Consider the following 19,146-nt stretch of genomic DNA (forward strand, 5'->3'; position numbering starts at 1 on the left):
AAAATTTCTGCTGCACTTAAGGTTCCTAAGAGCACAGTGGCCTCCATAATCCTTAAATGGAAGACATTTGGGACGACCAGAACCCTTCCTAGAGCTGGCCGTCCGGCCAAACTGAGCTATCGGGGGAGAAGAGCCTTGGTGAGAGAGGTAAAGAAGAACCCAAAGATCACTGTGGCTGAGCTCCAGAGATGCAGTCGGGAGATGGGAGAAAGTTGTAGAAAGTCAACCATCACTGCAGCCCTCCACCAGTCGGGGCTTTATGGCAGAGTGGCCCGACGGAAGCCTCTCCTCAGTGCAAGACACATGAAAGCCCGCATGGAGGACTCCAAGATGGTGAGAAATAAGATTCTCTGGTCTGATGAGACCAAGATACAACTTTTTGGCTTTAATTCTAAACGGTATGTGTGGAGAAAACCAGGCACTGCTCATCGCCTGTCCAATACAGTCCCAACAGTGAAGCATGGTGGTGGCAGCATCATGCTGTGGGGGTGTTCTTCAGCTGCAGGGACAGGAAGACTGGTTGCAATCGAGGGAAAGATGAATGTGGCCAAGTACAGGGATATCCTGGACAAAAACCTTCTCCAGAGCGCTCAGGACCTCAGACTGGGCCGAAGGTTTACCTTCCAACAAGACAATGACCCTAAGCACACAGCTAAAATAATGAAGGAGTGGCTTCACAACAACTCCGTGACTGTTCTTGAATGGCCCAGCCAGAGCCCTGACTTAAACCCAATTGAGCATCTCTGGAGAGACCTAAAAATGGCTGTCCACCAACGTTTACCATCCAACCTGACAGAACTGGAGAGGATCTGCAAGGAGGAATGGCAGAGGATCCCCAAATCCAGGTGTGAAAAACTTGTTGCATCTTTCCCAAAAAGACTCATGGCTGTATTAGATCAAAAGGGTGCTTCTACTAAATACTGAGCAAAGGGTCTGAATACTTAGGACCATGTGATACTTCAGTTTTTCTTTTTTAATAAATCTGCAAAAATGTCAACAGTTCTGTGTTTTTCTGTCAATATGGGGTGCTGTGTGTACATTAATGAGGAAAAAAAATGAACTTAAATGATTTTAGCAAATGGCTGCAATATAACAAAGAGTAAAAAATTTAAGGGGGTCTGAATACTTTCTGTACCCACTGTATATAGGTTGAAGTAGTTGAATTTTTGTTACCTTTAAACACAGCTTGGTAGTATATTTATAGACATCAATTACCATGTCCATTTTCAAGAATGAAAACTGCAAATTGCATGAATATCACTTCTGGGCTTTGATGCATTTTGTAATTTAATGTGATTTCTGTTAGGAGGGTTGTAACATTGATAAAGTTGCGTCTTGGAGAGTCTTTTAGTGCATACATAATTAATCTTTTCACTTTTCCATGGCAAGATCAATGTTAGACTGCAAATCAATTTTTTTAGAACAGCTTTCAGTATTAAGTGCTTATACCCTTGAGTGTGCCATTCAACATAATGAATGTTGTGATCATTTAAGAGGAAAAAAGTCTGAAAAGCATTAAGGTTTCATTAATAATAGAACTAGGTGGTGCACAACTCAAAATCCATTGGTCATTTGGGATTTTACGGCATTATTAGGGCATACAGCATTTTAATGACTGGAAATGTGTGGAACCCTTTTTATTATATTCACTATAGCTTAAATTCATGATGATAATGAATATCTACAGGAATAAGTCTTCACTGAACAGCATGATGGAATATACATAAGAAAACACTATTTCAGCCTATTTCCACTCTTGGTGACTGTGACTACATCAAGTAAGGGCCTAAACATGAATTTTGTTCAATTTTTCACATTCGGCACATTATGAAAAGTTCTTACTTTTCTGTGGTCAAATTTTTTGAGGACCTCATGAAGTTTTTGGAGTTTCACTCTGGTGTCCTCCTCCAGAAACATGATCCAAGAAGAGTTCTTGCCAAACTGTGATGACAAGCTGAAGGAAAAAAACATTCTGCATTATCAAAAATTTTAAAGGGGTGGTTCATTGCGATTTCACTTTTTTAGCTTTAGTTAGTGTGTAATGTTGCTGCTTGAGCATAAACAGTATCTGCAAAGTTACAGCACTGAAAATTCAGTGCAAATGGAGATACGGTCTTTTAAAGTTATGGCAGTTTAATGCCTACAAAAACGACCGGTTTGGACTACAACGAGCTTCTTCCTGGGTTGGTGACATCATAAACGCTGCAATTAACATAAACCCTGCCCACGGGAACAGGCAACAAAGTGGGCGAGGCCATGTCGCGCGGCATTATGGAAGTGGCGCGACGCATCAATAGATAATAGAACCCATTATAATAATCAGTGATATTGACAGCTTCCAGAATCTACACGAGGTCAATGCTGGATTTGGGCTATTAGTGAAAGATGAAGCAGTTCCCACTTTAAAAGCAGAAGCTGCTGTTTATGGGCCCCTAACTGTAAGTATGTTTATTGTTTCTTTTAAATGTATTGTGTTGCTATTTTTTGGTTGCACCAAGGACGTAAACAAAGACCAACGTGGTTTAGCTTCGCTAGCCAGTTAGCTAAATTATATTTTATACTTCAACAAACGCCAACAAACTTCTATGTTCATAGACAAACAGTTGTTCATGCTATAAATTAAACGATACCTTTACAAATATGCTACTACTCAGTCATGTATTCGGCTACAGTAAAGCTTTAATCAGGATAAAACCGTATATTGAAAGCTAACATAAACAGCAGTAACATGTGACAGCATATCTAAACACTTTGACACAAAAGAAAATACTTACCATTCAGAAACGTCCTTTAAAAGCCGTGCTTGCAGAGGTTCTGCTTGACCCTCTTCATCATTACTGCTATCTGGGTCTGATTCAGGCTCAATTTGATACGGCAATATAGACGCCATTATTTACATTTCCATTGAAGCACATGTAACAACTAATGGTAAGGGGCGTGGTGTTTCCGGACGCTTCAGCGAATCACAATACACTGGGCTAGCTAACCTATCTGAGCCCATTGCGTATTTCGGAGGGAGATTTATCATAGAACCAGGAGGTCAAACGAGCCGTTCAGATGACAATGGAGACAGCGGTGTAGAATAAAAGGTAAAATATACGAAAAATACTGCGTATTTTTAAAAACGAAGCATTAAACTGCGCTACTCATAAAAGAGTAGGCAAAAGGTACCCGGATGACCTACTACTATTTCCGGCGAGATTCTGAAGTGTGCATATGATGAACACTTTACTATCCCATGAGGCCACGGGATAGATATGTGAATGGTGGTGAAGGACGCAACTGACACTGGTAGGTCACATGATAATGACAACATGGTGAATCTAATATGTCCAGATTACATTCATGCTACAAACACAATCAAACTATATAGAAAATACTTTTTTTAATGCTCGTAAAGTAATTACTTATTTAAAATAATGCTTACTGCAAAATCACAGCTGTTTTGATATTCAGTACAATAGCACTCTTGATCATGTGATATTTAAATAACTCCAAACACAGCAATAATGCAAGTGAATCTCAGTATCAGCCATTAACACTGAGATTTCACCATGCTGAATGTCTGTAATGTCAGTACTGACAGCACTTACTAAGGCAGCAGTGGGAGAATGCTCCAGTCTCCCTCATTGTCTGACAGTGTGTGCAGGAGCAGGATGACAGGGGGACTCTGAAAGAGACAAACACTCTATTACAACTACTGTCAGATGAAGAGAAAATGGGAAGATAACATGAGAACTGCCAGCTATCAAGTGAGTTTATCTGATTTGAGACCGTAGTTTACTTTCAGGACAACAGCCAGCACAATCATGGATGGACTTCAAAGAGAGAGCAGAAGAGCGATCAGTTTAAGACACACACCTTGTAATGTTTTTGAAAAAAAGTCTCTTATGCTTAGCAAGGCTGCATTTTTTTTTATTTTATCAAAAACAAGTAATATTGTGAAATATTACAATTTAAAATAACTGTTTAATATTTGTATTTATTTAAAAATGTAATTTATTTCTGTGATGGCAGCCATTACTCCAGTCTTCAGTGTCACATGATCCTTTAGAAATCATTCTAATATGCTCAAAAAACATTTCCTATTATTACCAATGTTGAAAACAGTTGTGCTGCTTAATATTTTTTTGGTGGAAACCATGAAAACTTTTTTTCAGGATTCTTTAATGAATAGAAAGTAGGGTTGTCAAAAGTACCGACTTCAGTACCAATTTGGTACTGACATTTTAAAAATGTGGTGCTTTCAAGGAAAGCCTGTTCACTCGGCGGCCATATTTGCAACGCCTCCGGGCAGCTATTTTGGGCATCCAAGACCAAGTCCTATATCAATTTGAATCCTGAAATCTCAAAATCTGCTTGGTGAACTCACAATAAATAACATATTCAGCAACAAAATCTGACATGAACTTTCCCATAAATGTTTCTTATGCTCAAATAGCATTAAAAAAGCTTATTTTTCAGTCTAGACGAGCCACTGCGCATGTGCAGTCATAAAGCAGGGACAGACACAGACATTTGGGGGGCAGGGGCTCAAGTGGAAAAAAGAGCACTTCTCATAATTATTTATTTAAAAAAATAATAAACAAAACGTTAAATATATTAACACAGCTCTGACTTCCTTACCAATTTATTTTAATTCCCTCACACTCACACAATTGTTTCATACTCAACAGATTTCTACAAAATAATCAGTTCACACAGAGACCATAGTCTTCTTCAGTATTCACTAGGTTTATCAAGAACAGGCAACAGCAGAGGAAACTATGCCACAGTGTGCATGTTTTCTACTAACATTTTCAAGTAGCTTTACTGTATATTTAGAATAAATGACTGCACCAAGGAGAGGGACACAGTTTCACTAATAATTTGTGTATTTTGCACAAATCAATAAATCGTTTTTAATTCTTTTGGTGTTATTGGAATACTTCTTTCATGTAGTGGGCAATTTCAAGATTTTGGTCTATTTTTCCTTCCATGTCTTCTTTTACTCTAATGGAAAGAAAACTTACAAAATACACATTTAGATGGTGTTTGTTTTAAGCCTACTATCCTCCGTCTGTTTGCATCTGTAGATTTCTTCTAAATTAACCCAAACAAGCTAATCTGCATATTTAAACACATCAAGAGTGTTTTTCCCCTGAAATGTTATAAGTACATAATATATATTATAACAAATGCCTGCAGAGGGTGCCAAAAGCCTGGTGATTGTTATTGTTACACACGATCAAATCCTTGTTTTTGGCCAACAAGCATAATTAAAAATATAATTTAATTAAATAATAATAATAATAATAATATTTGGCCACTTCTTTATGACAGAAATGCAACAGCCACGGTAATTTCTTCAACAAAAATATGTGGACATCAAAACATTTTTTTGTTAATGGTTTTAATAAATCATGCATCCTTAGAAAACTGTCTAATAATGCGTTTCATGGATTTGCGTCCATGGAAAGCTCCACTTCCAGTATTGACAGCCCTACAGATATATTCACCATGGTTCAAAACGCAATGCATAGCACATTAAAATAATTGAAATTATAATATGACATAAATTGCATTAGTATCAAATCAGGCAGATGAGTTGCTGGTGGTCAAATTATTAACGCAGAGTTAAACACGTATAAATAATATCACTCTTAAATAGCCAAAAATTTCACATGCTTGTAAACATACATAGGCTACCTAAAAAAAGATGCACGGGATTCATCTTGGGCTTTTTTCTTTTTCGCTTCTCATCGCCAGACACACAGCTGTTGTCTTTTCCCGGGAATAGTTGTCACAAGTTGTCAGCCAGCAGCAAACACGAGGTGGGGCGGGGCGCGCGTGCGTGCGGGAATGAATGGCGTGTCGCGGAGGGAGGGCAGCTGAACTCCACAAAGCCGACCTGATATATTGTTTTTTATTTTATTCAGTAAATATATTTGTTTGACATGGAAGCTGTGCACAAACAGGAATCCATTAAAAAAATAAAAAAGGGCACTTTCTCTCGAGGAAGAAAAAGGGCAGGTGCTCAAGCTCCCTTTTGTGTTTGTGTGCACGTGCCTGCCTGTAAGCACGAGTCTCAGGTTTCTGTGAGAACTGGAGCCTCCAACAGCAGCTGCAGTGACGCAATGACTTTATCAATCTGCGATTGGCTCTTTTACTTAGAAGGCGGCACATATTCCGCCATATTGTGCATTGCAGTCTCTCCCATTCATAACTAATAGGACTGAACCGTCTTTCTATATCTATAGTCTTTGACGATACCAGCATTTTTCGCTGTTGTTAAACACCTCTGATTGGCCATTGTGTTCACACGCTCAACAGATATGTCTGTGATTGGCAAATATATCCGCTGATCAGGGGCGTTTCCTCCGAGGAGGCAAGGGAGGCAGTGCCTCCTCAAAAAAACTGGATGAGAAAATAATCGATATTACAAAAATAAAACAACATGAATGTTTCAAAATTTGACATTAAAAAGTGTAAAAGTCTTTTCCTAAAAAAACACTGTCAAACAGCGACACCCACAGGTGAAGTTACAGCGGGGAGTCCACATCTCTCTGCCTCCCTTCAGCTCACAGAAATAAAGCAGAGCCTCTATAGTGTGCAGTGGGTTTAGTGGGGGGTAATTGAGAATGAATGGGGGAAAGTCACGTGAGAGGAGGCAATGCCTCAATTGCGCAATGATTGGATATGATCGGTTATGATTGGACATGATTGGTTCGTGCGATAAATCCCGCCTCTTGTTTTCGTGCGCGTTCTCGTCGATTCAGCCTGAATGAAGACAGCGATGGCGTTAATGGGAAGACTAATTAAAAAGTAAGTAAACAACTGTCAGTTAGATATCACTGCTTTGTGTCATGTCAAAATAAAACTCGAAATGGCCTGAAAACATGATGACTGCGGGGGTTTTTATTGAGCGTGGTGAAATTAAAGGTACATCTTCATGTCTGTGACCACTGACCAGTGTGTACAAGCTTGATGACTGCTGAAAATAAATTGACTACTATAAAGAAAAGCTGAATAATATTAGTTTATAATAATATAAATAATATATATTGTTACTGCCTTTAATTATTATTTTGGAATAAAGGTAAAAATGAGTAAAAACACTAACTTGATTAAATTTATATTTGGTTTTAATAAATAGAACATTACATAGTGTAACAATAACAAAATATAATTGTATTCAGTCTCTTTATGTAATGTTAACTAATTGTGTAACAGGGACATAAATGAGGACTTTGCCTCCTCATTTTAAACACCACCGCACACCACTGCCGCTGATAGACGCTTTGTTTACAAATACTCGCGTGTTCAAGAATCCGCTTAGCAGCGCTCAAAATGCTAAGGGGAAATGTATCATTATCAGGTATCATTATATTTTTAAGAAGTTAAAAAGAACAACATTTATTTGAAATATAAATTATTTGTAACATTATTACTTTCACTTTTAATCATTTTAATGCTTGCAGAATAAAAGCTGAATAGCTGTGGACTTTACTATTCTCATTAAACTAGAATGTCTATTAAAACTTCATAGTTATCATCATTAGTGTGAATGGTCCTTAAGAGACTAAACCTGTGCAGTATATTCTGATATGGCTGTATATATAAATATAGATCCTACTGTAGATGCTAAACTCAGGATGCTAGGAAAGTGTTTACAGTTGTCACAATATTAATCTTAAATCTTGAGATTAATCTGATATTGATGACAATTTAAATCATACCCAAGGCTTTCTTCTTCTCTATTGTTTCATGACTTCTAAACTACCGCAACCAGTCAATACACCAAAAAAATCAAAAACGAGATGTGCTACTTAAAATTGCGTGCTCACTTCACATTAGTGAACTTCACATACACGTACTTACCTCACTTATATTTCAACTAATCAACCAAACTATTGAATTTTAGTACATGTAAAAGTTTGCAACAGGAGTGGCAATGAATCAGATGAGAGAGCGCTCATGTTCAGTACTACCCCTTAATATATTCACAAATGTGCTCCAAAAAGAGATATCCTTTGTGACACCCATTGTGTGTCTTGATACAGCTCATTAGGATGTGAACAGAGAAAAAAGGGATCGTGATTACGCTGTGACTAAAGGCGACGTTGAAAATGGGGGTCGGCGTGACCTTGCTACCTTGTGTTACCTCAGATGATCGTCCTGGCTCAATTACGTCGCGGCCAGACACCAGAATGGTGAGAAATTAGCACTCTAATCTTAGAAGTGTCTGATCTATCTGTCCTATGTCATGAGAAGAATAATTAACCTTTGCATTATTCTCAGGGTGATATTTTCTTTGTGGAAAATGCCTTTTAAACTAAACATGCTTTAAATGTCAAGCTTTGGATGGAATTTTGCCTTGAGAGAACAAAAACATGAAACAATGTGGTAAGACTGTCCATCTAAGCTTGGCCAAACAACTGGACTGATAGCTTCAAAAAACACTTAATGCATTAAATAAAATTGGTGGCATGTTTTTGACCAGCAACAAACAATTTACAGCAGAGAATGGTCGATGTACCCTTTAAGCTAATCTTTTATGATTGTGTAACGTCATGAAATAAACAAGCCAGCAGGTAGATCCAAACAGTATTTTAAAAAGCTGCATGTCAGGTCAAACTAATACAAATCATTATGAGGATGCATTTCAGTTGTGAGTTCAGGTTAATTTAGCTAATGTTCTCTGCCCATTCGGCCTTATTACCATAGAGACTGGAACAAACATATTATAATGCATTGCCCTGCTAAAGAGTGCCTGGTCTAATCATGTCTGTGTATCGGTGTAATTAATTAAGACAAATTTGAGCTAATGGATGAAACTAATAACAGCTTCCCCGATGTCTGTAATGAATAACACAGATGTCATTTCCAAATCATTTGCAATTACAGAACTCCTTCCACTACTTCCTGTAGAAATCAGAAAGAGGTATATGTTGAGAATACACCAAGACTTTTTAATATTTGTTAAATCAAACTCTTTGTCTGCACACTCCAAAACTTCCTTTCCTAGAAAATACTAGTGCTTGAAAGACAGCTAAGTAAATATTTGCACACACACACATGTACAATTACATATACAGTTGAGCTCAAAAGTTTACATTCCCCTTGAAGAATCTGCAAAAATGTGAATCATTTTAACAAAATAAGAAGGATCATGAAAATTGCATGTTATTTTTTATTTAGTACTGTCCTGAATAAACTATTTCACATAACAGTTGTTTACATAAAGTCCACAAGACAAAAAAATAGCAGAAATTATAAAAATGACCCTGTTCAAAAGTTTACACACCCTTGATTCTTAATACTGTGTGTGGTTACCTGGATGATCTACAACTGTTTTTTTTGTTTTGTGATGGTTGTTCATGAGTCTCTTGTTTGTTCTGAGCAGTTAAACTGAGCTCTGTTCTTCAGAAAAATCCTCCAGCTCCTGCAGATTCTTCAGATTTCCAGCATCTTCTGCATATTTGAATCCTTTCCAGCAGTGACTGAATGATTCTGAGATCCGTCTTTTCACACTGAGGACAACTGAGGGACTCAAACACAACTATTAAACAAGGTTCAAACATTCACTGATGCTCCAGAAGGAAACACGACGCATTAAGAGTCGGGGGTGAAAATTTTTGAACAAGAAGTTGATGTGCAAGTTTTTTTTTAAATTTTGTTTAAAGAACATATTTTTTCATTTAGTTCTGCCCTTTGGAAGCTACAAAAGATACTTACATGTTTCCCAGAAGACAAAAAAAGTACAATTTATTCTGTTCATCCAATTCAAAAATGTTATATCCCCGACTCTTATTAATGTGTCGTGTTTCCTTCTGGAGCATCAGTGAATATTTGAACCTTTTGTAATAGTTTTGTCAGTTTTGCAGCTTTTGTAATAGTTGTGTTTGAGTCCCTCAGTTGTCCTCAGTGTAAAAAGACGGATCTCAGAATCATACATTCACTGCTGGAAAGGGTTCAAATATGCAGAAGATGGTGGAAAACCAAAGAATCTGCAGGACCTGGAGGATTTTTTCTGAAGAACAGAGCTCAGTTTAACTGCTCAGAACAAACAAGAGACTCATGAACAACCATCACACAACAAAAAAAAACAGTCGTGGATCATCCAGGTAACCACACACAGTATTAAGAATCAAGGGTGTGTAAACTTTTGAACTGGGTCATTTTTATAATTTCTGCTATTTTTTTTTTTTGTCTTGTGGACTTTATGTAAACAACTGTTATGTGAAATAGTTTATTCAGGACAGTACTAAATAAAAAATAACATGCAATTTTCATGATCCTTCTTATTTTGTTAAAATGATTCACATTTTTCTAGATTCTGCGAGGGGTATGTAAACTTTTGAGCTCAACTGTATATTAAACATTACTAAGACCGTAAATATCTACTAGAGCATGATTCTGAATAAATGTAGAATCACTTTTTTTTTTTTAAATTTTTTTATAGAGAACATGATTTTCCCACGATTCTGAATAGACAACTAAACAAAATAACATGTAATTTACTAGAGGTTATGACAAAATGTTAACTGTTGCAGTCTATTGAAATAAATAATTAATTAGATTCATAAAGACTTCTCTTGTTTCATTACTGGATGAATCTGTTTTTAAATTAATCTCTTGAAAGAATGATTCAATGACAAATGCACTGCACTATCGTTGCAACAATGTAATTGATGCAATCTTTATTTGAAGTGTCAAGAGATTTACACTATTTTGACTATAAAATTTTATCCCATAATTTGAATTATTGTAGCAGAAATAATGATACTGTGTGGCTGAAAAGAAGCTGCATCATACACGACAACTGCTCTCTCTGGGTCAGCGGCAGCGCCAACGCAGATCTGAATGTTTCTGTGATGAAACGTTTTATAGACAGCCGAATCGTTGTAAGAATAAGACCGCGTGGGTGTTTTGAATCAAGATCGTGATCTTTTAATCGTGCAGCTCTATTATCTACAAGCAAAGTTTGAATGCTGAAGATGAAGACAACAAGGAAGAACAGCTGATGACACATAAGAAGACAAACACAAAGAAGAAGAATGAAATGATGACAAGCATTATGAAAAAGACCAATCTTCAGGGCATGTGTTTCCTTCTCAACATCTGACATCTGACACTGTGCGTGTGTATATTTATAAATACACACACACACATATCCCATATCCCATAGCCAATCAAGTCTAAATTCATTCTGGCACTCTCACACACATACATTCTCCTTTCACATACATACATATTCTACTCTCACACATGCATGTCTGAAGAAAATATCTATGTAAGAGAAGAATATATGTGTGTGAGAGAGAGTATAGTGGAAACGGAAGGCAGGTCAGGCGCGATCATCACGTGACGTTCAGCTTCTCAGCGCCGCCCTGCCGACTTGATGCATTTTGTCTATGAAGTACAGGTTTGTGTATGTTTTATTTCACGTATAAAATCATTGCTGAGCTGTAAATAATTTTATTTAATGCAAAGCAAACTACAGGGATGCGATGTCAGTAAACGAGTGTCGCATCCGTCTTTCGGATGAAGGAAACACTTGATGCCTTGCGTAAAATTAACAATTTATTCCTAAAGATACTGAATATAAATACTTTGGATATTGAAATATGTTATCAGAACTGTGCACTGATTGTTAATGGGCAGGTTATGGAAGCAGCCACAGCATCTTTCGGCTACGAGTGAGACGGTGGTCTGAAATGAGCTCCGCCGCCAAACGCGAGCCCATCTCCGGCAGGAGAATCAGCATCATTGCGGTGGAAACGGGACGGGACTTTTGATTACACTTGAATTACTTTTAGACCTAAATTTATCATTTTTACTTCTAAAATGTTTGTTAAATGATTTTAAATGTAGGCAATATTTTTAGGCATGGTAAAAACTACACTGTAAGAAGTAATACGCTCTATCTACTTAATAAAATTGTGGCAACAGATTACACGCAATATTATTAATCAAATTCAACATATAAGAATTGAGTTTAAAATGTGTAAAATTAGCAAAAAACATTACAAAAACCACAAACTGACATAAAAAGCAAAGAGTCAAACTGCCCAGCTAAATGAAACACTGATCATCATAATGGTGACCAACATTTTCAATCAACATCTAAACCTGTGTTGATTCTTGTGTTTCTCGTTCCTTCAGTGATTCTGCTTGTTATCAGCAGGTGTCTTCAATGTTGGCAATAAAAAATAAAGAGTTCTTAATTCATCTTTGACGTCTGTCTGTTATTCAGATATTTTTGTTTAAATTTTACTTGTTTTAAATGGTTGACATTTAAGGAATTCATTTGATTAATTCTAACTCAGTTCTATTTGTTGAATTTAATTAATAATATTGCTTGTAATCTGTTGCCAAAATTTTATGGAGTAGGTATAGCATATTAGTGTAAGTTAGACTCAGCTCAATAGCCCTCAAAACACTGAAGTTTTTTTTAGTGCCAGTTTAATAAGTCCTACGCTCACAAATCCTCTCATAAAAAGCATAGTAGACACATTGTAATTGAAAGATTTATTTGAAAGACTTTGTGACTTATTGGCTTAAGTCAATAAGTGCTTATCTACCGCCATCTACTGGTTATAGTGGTATTTTTCGTGTCTTTTTTATTTTTAAATAAAAGTGTTTGTTTTCAATCAAATGTTGGATTTCCTACATCTTGAAACTTTCAGTTTTACAAATGGGGACAATCTCTGAATAAATAATGTTTTTGTCATCATATTCAAAATAACATTTGAACTGCTGGAATCTCCAATTACATTGTGTTTCTTATTTAAAATGTCCCAATATCTTTAAGTCTTAATTGCAATCAATAAAACTGGTTCATTGGTAAATTAGGTAATTGTGACAACCGCATTAAAATATAAACGCCGCATTTACTTTTGTTTAGTGTCAATAAAGGGGTACTTGAGCCTTATTGATGGAGTTGTGGGGGTACTTGAGGTTAAAAAGGTTGGGAACCACTGGTTTAGATAATTTAATCTGTAAGTACTAAATAAGCTATATCACAGAAAAAAAATAATGAATAAAATCAACCCTTTATGCTGGGTAAAATTAGCCCAACCTGTGTTCTGTCCTATATTTACCTAGCCCTTGGGCTAAAAACAACCCAAAATGTACACATGTATATGAAAGGAGAATGTATGTATGAGAGAGAGTAGAAATGTATGTGTGTGAAAGGAGAATCTAAGTGTGTGAGAGTGCCAGAATGAATTATGGCTTGTACGGCCCCTCATACACACACATATACTGTATATACAGTCATCTCAGATGGATCTGCTCTTTTCCTTTTTATAAGAAGATGATTTCTATGCTATAATTTCTATAATAAAATACATATATCGGTAACACTTTCGTATAGGGAACACATATAAACTATTAACTACGACTTTTCCATCAGTAAACTCCTAATTTACTGCTTATTAATAGTTAGTAAGGTAGTTGTTAAGTTTAGGTATTGGGTAGGATTAAGAATGTAGAATAAGGCATTAATATGTGCTTAACAAGTACTAATAAACAGCCAATATTCTAGTAATATGTATGCTAATAAGCAACTAGTTAAAAGGCCCTAATTAGCATCAATCAAACAACATAATTCTTATTCTCAGTGAATAAAGATTACTTATTAAATAAAAAGATTGAAAAAATGATTGTACAACCACCAAGTAGGTGGCGACGTACACTGAGTAGGTTATGTAAATCACCGTTAAAGGCGAGGAAGTAGAATGGCGTGCTTTTCTTAGCATCTGTCTCTATGGTGAATCATCGATTTGTTGCTCTGTTGTTGAGAATGTCTCGTGTGTTTACCGGGAACATACTCTGGCTTGGCTGAACTTACTCCCGGACACATTTTTGGAACCAGCATACCTCGAGTAAGCAGATCTTGGGTTAATCAACCGAGAGTTCAGGGTATATGTGACAGTAAGTTGCTTTCTGGAATACCACCCGGTAATACCAGTTGCTGCCATACTAAGTTTACAGACTTCTGTGCCCTCTCGGGGATCTAGAGAGGAATAACTCAGTCAGTGTTTGTTTACAGACTGCTGGTCTTATTGAATTTATTCTCTGCTGCATACAATCCCACTGTTCTGCTGCTTCGGCCCCCCAGTGGTGGAACAAACATCCCACAGCTTTTACAGCATAACAGTCATTGCTGGCTGCACACCGGGGTGTGAATATGAGCAAGCGTGCAATGTTCAGGAGGCACTATACAGTCACACAGGGCAAGAGTGATAAATCTAATTTACACTGACAATACTGGAGCTGTCAGGGTTCATATAGACCAACAGAGAGGGAAAGAATTGATGTGCACATCCATGTAGAGCGTGATGCACGAGCATTTCTCTGTAACGAATAAATGTTAGGCCTCATGAGTTTAACTAAAGAGAAACAAATTGCTCTACTGAAACAAGGATTAAGCATCAGAAATCAACCGTCGCATGTCTCAGACTAGTGCTGACATCTTGTGGCAATGCATAAAGAAGCATGACAGTCGAGCACAACTTCATTTTCCTACGAAGGTCTGAAGGTACAAGGCTCTAACTTCTTTCAGAGGAACAATGAAGTTCTATATATCTCCGATGCTGTCCAATCTCATCTACAGAAGCTCTGCTATTTAAAAAGACAGTTCACCCAAAATAAGAATTCTGGGTAACACTTTACAATAAGGTTCATTATTTAAACATTAGTTAACGTGTTAACTAACATAAACTAACCATGAGCAATACATTTGTTACTGTATTTACTAATCTTTGTTAATGTTAGTTAATGAAAATTCATTGTTTGTTCATGTTAGTTCACAATGCATTAACAAGATTTTAATAATGTATTAGTAAATGTTGAAATTAACATTAACAAAGATTAATAAATGCTGTATAAGTGCAGTTCATTATTAGTTCATGTTAACTAATGTAGTTAAATAATGTTAACTAATGAACCTTAATGTAAAGTGTTGACTTTCTTCTTTGGAACACAAAATAAGATAATTTGAATTTGTTTTTTTTTTTGTTTTTTGGTTTGTTTGTTTATTTTTATTTCATTGTATAGACAAAAAAAAAAAAAAAGCATAAAATATTAAATGATTATTAAATTATAAATATTTATTATAATTATATAAATATACAATTACACAAATGAATACATATTTTAATATTTATTATAAAACTTTTATTTTGTAGATTATATTTTATAAATATTACATTTAATTATAATGCATATTTTTTTAAATAATATTTTTATGCTTAATTTTAAATACGTATAAATGAAATTAATTATTCAATAAAATAAATTCAATAATACACTGAAGGACAACTGGTATAGGTAAGATAACAAAAACAATAAAAAAAATAAAAATAAAAAAAGCTAAATAAATAAAATCTAAACAGAGCTTTATTGCTCTTCTGGATAAAACTGACTCAAAGTCTTCCCAGCCTGTACATGGACTAGCTCATCATTTATTTATATGACTTTAAAAGTTGAAGAGGAATTCGGTTACATTGTTTATTATTTTTTATTTATTTTTTTTGAGTGTGTGTGTGTGTGTGTGTGTGTGTGTGTGTGTGTGTGTGTGTGTGTGTGTGTCCTAAGGACAAAAGCACTAAGTTTCAGTGAATTTCTTGAATAACAGAACCATCACTGACTCTAAAATAGGAGATCTGCATTTGAGAGCACAGCTGTCATATCTAAAAGAATCCATGGATTTGCTGTTTGCTTGAAGGCGAGTGATTTTAAGAACTCAAGTTTGTCACAAAAGCAGGAATTTTAAGACGAAGGTCCTGTTTGACAGCACTCTAGTGAGTTAAGTACAACTTTTTATGTGGTATCACACACTTCAAGGGCATTACAGTAATTTTTACACACTTTATTTGTATTCTCAAAGTGTTGCTAAACAGCATCTAATCTGACCATGAGAACGATGAAAGAAATCAAAACAACTTGTTTGTTGCAATACAGCTCAGTTAAAATTGATGAGAACACTGTCAAACATCCATTGTACATCTTCTGGAAAGTGAGGCTAAGACGTTCTGCAAAAAGAAAAGCCTGAGAATGAAAGAAAGGAAGCAGAAGGGATATAGTGCAGGATAAGAGCGGTCTCTTAATCTGGTTTTGATTGGATCGGAGGGTGACAGCTCAGTGAACTGGTGCAGAGCTCGGAGGTTATTGCGGTTTGGCACTCCAGATTTTCAGAACAAGCAGTCAGAAGAGTTTGTCTGTAAAAGCGGTAAACTATCAGGTGAGGACGTGGGGGGAGGAAAAAATAGATTGCATTACATTTTCACTCTCAGAGGATGGTCTTCATGCTGAGAAATAAATGGAACACACTATCAAGGGTGGAATATTAAGGATGAACCCAACAGTTTCTCTCATTGAAATAAGGCTTTTAACATTTGAAATGTCAATCCCACTACTTCACTTACTGAAAATGTCACTTTATGATCTGTCCTTGACTCCTTGCCTTTCCTAAAAGGAGAATTTTCAGTAAGACGTGCTATCAAAATGTTGCCAGATTAGGTGCGAGAAAACTTTCATGAAAGCCAAACTATCCATTTAATTGTAAGAATGCGTACAACAATATAACAACAGATACAATGTGGCATCTTTGAAGATAAAATATCATTTGTTTTATAAATTCATTTTCCATGCTTTCATTTTGTGTTATTTCATTCATTAATGGCTTCACCATTATTCTAAAATGTGGAAATTAGTAATGCCAAAGAATAAGTAGGTGTGATTGTAAATCTGGTTTGGCAAAAGTTTCATAACAGATGGGTGTAATTGTCCAGAAAGTCATGGACAAAATTGGAGCATAATTGCACAAATAATTTCTCTGATGCAAGTAAATTAAGTGAACCCATGCCAGGCATGAGGTCAAATGGTCATGAAAAACAGAAGGGAAAATGTTAAATAAAAAAAAGATCAGAAATACCGGTACCTCTTGAAGAGCGTGTGTCTGTAGAAGAAGGTCTTTTCTGAGTTTCTCTGCCTGCTGCACATGGAAAGAGTTCCTCTGGCTCTGGATGACAAACACCACTCGTCTCAAGTCTACAACAAACACAGAGAGAAACACTCACCGTGTCATCCCGTTAATTTGCTTTCTGCAGGGCATACAACAATTTCCCACTGAGCATGATGACATAGAGGATGGGTAAGAATTATTTTGTTGCAAAGGCAAGAATATCTATGGGAAGTGTTCCTTCTAAACTCAACTCTAAGCACAGGAAGGACATTGCAGATTCTTCATCAAATAACTACAAATTCCAGATTTCTGAGCACAATATTCACCAAATATAATACATTAAATGGTTCAGCAATGCAAAAAGAATTTTAACATCAAATAAAGAAATTAGAGGGGTGCAATATTTAAAGGATTAGTTCAACAAAAAAAATTCTGTTATTAATTACTCATGACATTCCACACCCGTAAGACCTTCGTTCATCTTCTGAACACAAATTAAGATATTTTTTGATGAAATCCGAGAGGTATATGACTCGTTCATAGACAGCAATTTAATCAACACTTTCCAGAAAGGAACTAAAGACATGTTAAAACAGTCGACATAACTGCAGTGGTTCAAACTTAATTTAATGAAGCGACAAGAATACATTTTGTGCACAAAAACAAAATGACTTTGTTCAACAATCTCGTTTCTTCTGTGTCATTCTCATACGTTGTTTACATCCAGCGCTTCCATCAGAATGCCGACTATTGGCCGGCTCCTGTGTCAGCGTCACACGAGTGCATCGTGCTGATCACGTGATCAGCGTCGGCCAATACTGAGTCAGCATTCGGATGTAAACATGGAAGCCTTCACTGTGTCACTGCATCACCTGCGTAAGGATAATGACTGGTAAAAGAAGAGATTGTTGAATAAAGTCCTTATTTTCATTTTGTTTTGCGCACTAAATGTATTCTCATCAAGGCTGAACCACTGCAGTCACGTCGACTGTTTTAATGATGTCTTTAGTGGACCTTGAAAGTGTTGATTATATTGCTGTCTATGGATGAGTCATATAACATGCATTTCACCAAAAATATCTTAATTTGTCATCCGAAGATGAAAGGCCTTGACATGAGGGTGAGTAATTCATTTTTGGGTGAACTAACCCTTTAAAGAGGAAATAAAAACATTGCACTATGGTTAGCACACATGCTTCTTAGTTAGTGTTGAACCTTAAAGAATACAGAAGATGCAGGTTTGAGTCCAACCTGTTTGAATTCCTGCTCTCTCTCCAGTGTGTTCCTGTCTCTATCTACTATCTCTGTTCAATTAATCTAAAAGCCCTGAAGATAATCATTCTTTTTTCTAAACAGATAACATTTGGAGGGTTTTTGCCCCAGGAAGAGAAAGGGCTTAGCGTGGCGCACCTGTCAGTTTATGAATGCATTACGAGATTTAAAATTCCAGTTTTCACAGAGCAGAACTCTCTAGGCTTAAGGTCAAGTCCGTACAGTTATGCTTCTGGGGCCGTATTACAAAAACTTCCTATCTTGAGTCTCAAGTTAAGATCTGACAAGTTCTGTGTTCCAAATGGAAACTGAAATCACCATGGTTACTAAACAGATAAGACTGGATTCGAGATGGAGTATGTTTCTTGATCTAGCTGCTTACTAAATAAAAATGTAACAGCATGGTGTCTTGAATAAAGGATTTATTTATAAAGGCTTTTAAAAACCGAGAGTTAACTGAGACCACCTCAATGATAAATGTGTCATAAGAGGCATTGAGTCATGAGTGTGGACCTGATGGAAATGACTTGTTTGAAGGCCTGTGAGTGGTGTAATTAGACTCGGATTTAACATGCTGAGACATTGATCTCACTGAGTACAATCTGTGGCATTTGTCTAATGTCACCACAGTCACTGTAACCTTTACATGAACTTTATATTTATCATCAAACCAGCCAGGAAACATCATCACATCAGCATTTGAGCACAGTTTTGGATGGATGGATGGATGGATATTTTTTTTAAAACTTATTTTAGGAGCTTATTACCCAATATTTGGGTAAAAAAAATATTTTTAATAAGCATATAGTCACAGGAAGCATAGAGATATTTGGGTAACACTTTCTATGAAGACCATGCATATAATGATTTATAGCCACATTTATACTTATTTATAAGTATTACTATTCTATAAATATATT

The 19,146-nt window shown here is 36.1% G+C and overlaps 1 protein-coding gene across 3 annotated transcripts in view; it reads right to left on the reverse strand.

Moving 5' to 3' along the window:
- b3glcta (beta 3-glucosyltransferase a) overlaps positions 1-19,146 on the reverse strand; it is a 114,497-nt gene that overhangs the window by 30,740 nt on the left and 64,611 nt on the right. For all 3 annotated transcript variants that reach the window (XM_051863086.1, XM_051863084.1, XM_051863085.1), the window contains 3 exons: positions 16,931-17,040; positions 3,594-3,670; positions 1,843-1,954 (listed from right to left, as the gene is read on the reverse strand). In XM_051863086.1, the coding sequence (XP_051719046.1) occupies positions 1,843-1,954; positions 3,594-3,670; positions 16,931-17,040 (299 nt within the window). The remainder of the gene's footprint in view (positions 1-1,842; positions 1,955-3,593; positions 3,671-16,930; positions 17,041-19,146) is intronic.

This window comes from Ctenopharyngodon idella, chromosome 15, assembly GCF_019924925.1.
Source record: "Ctenopharyngodon idella isolate HZGC_01 chromosome 15, HZGC01, whole genome shotgun sequence".
NCBI classification, from domain to species: Eukaryota; Metazoa; Chordata; class Actinopteri; order Cypriniformes; family Xenocyprididae; genus Ctenopharyngodon; species Ctenopharyngodon idella.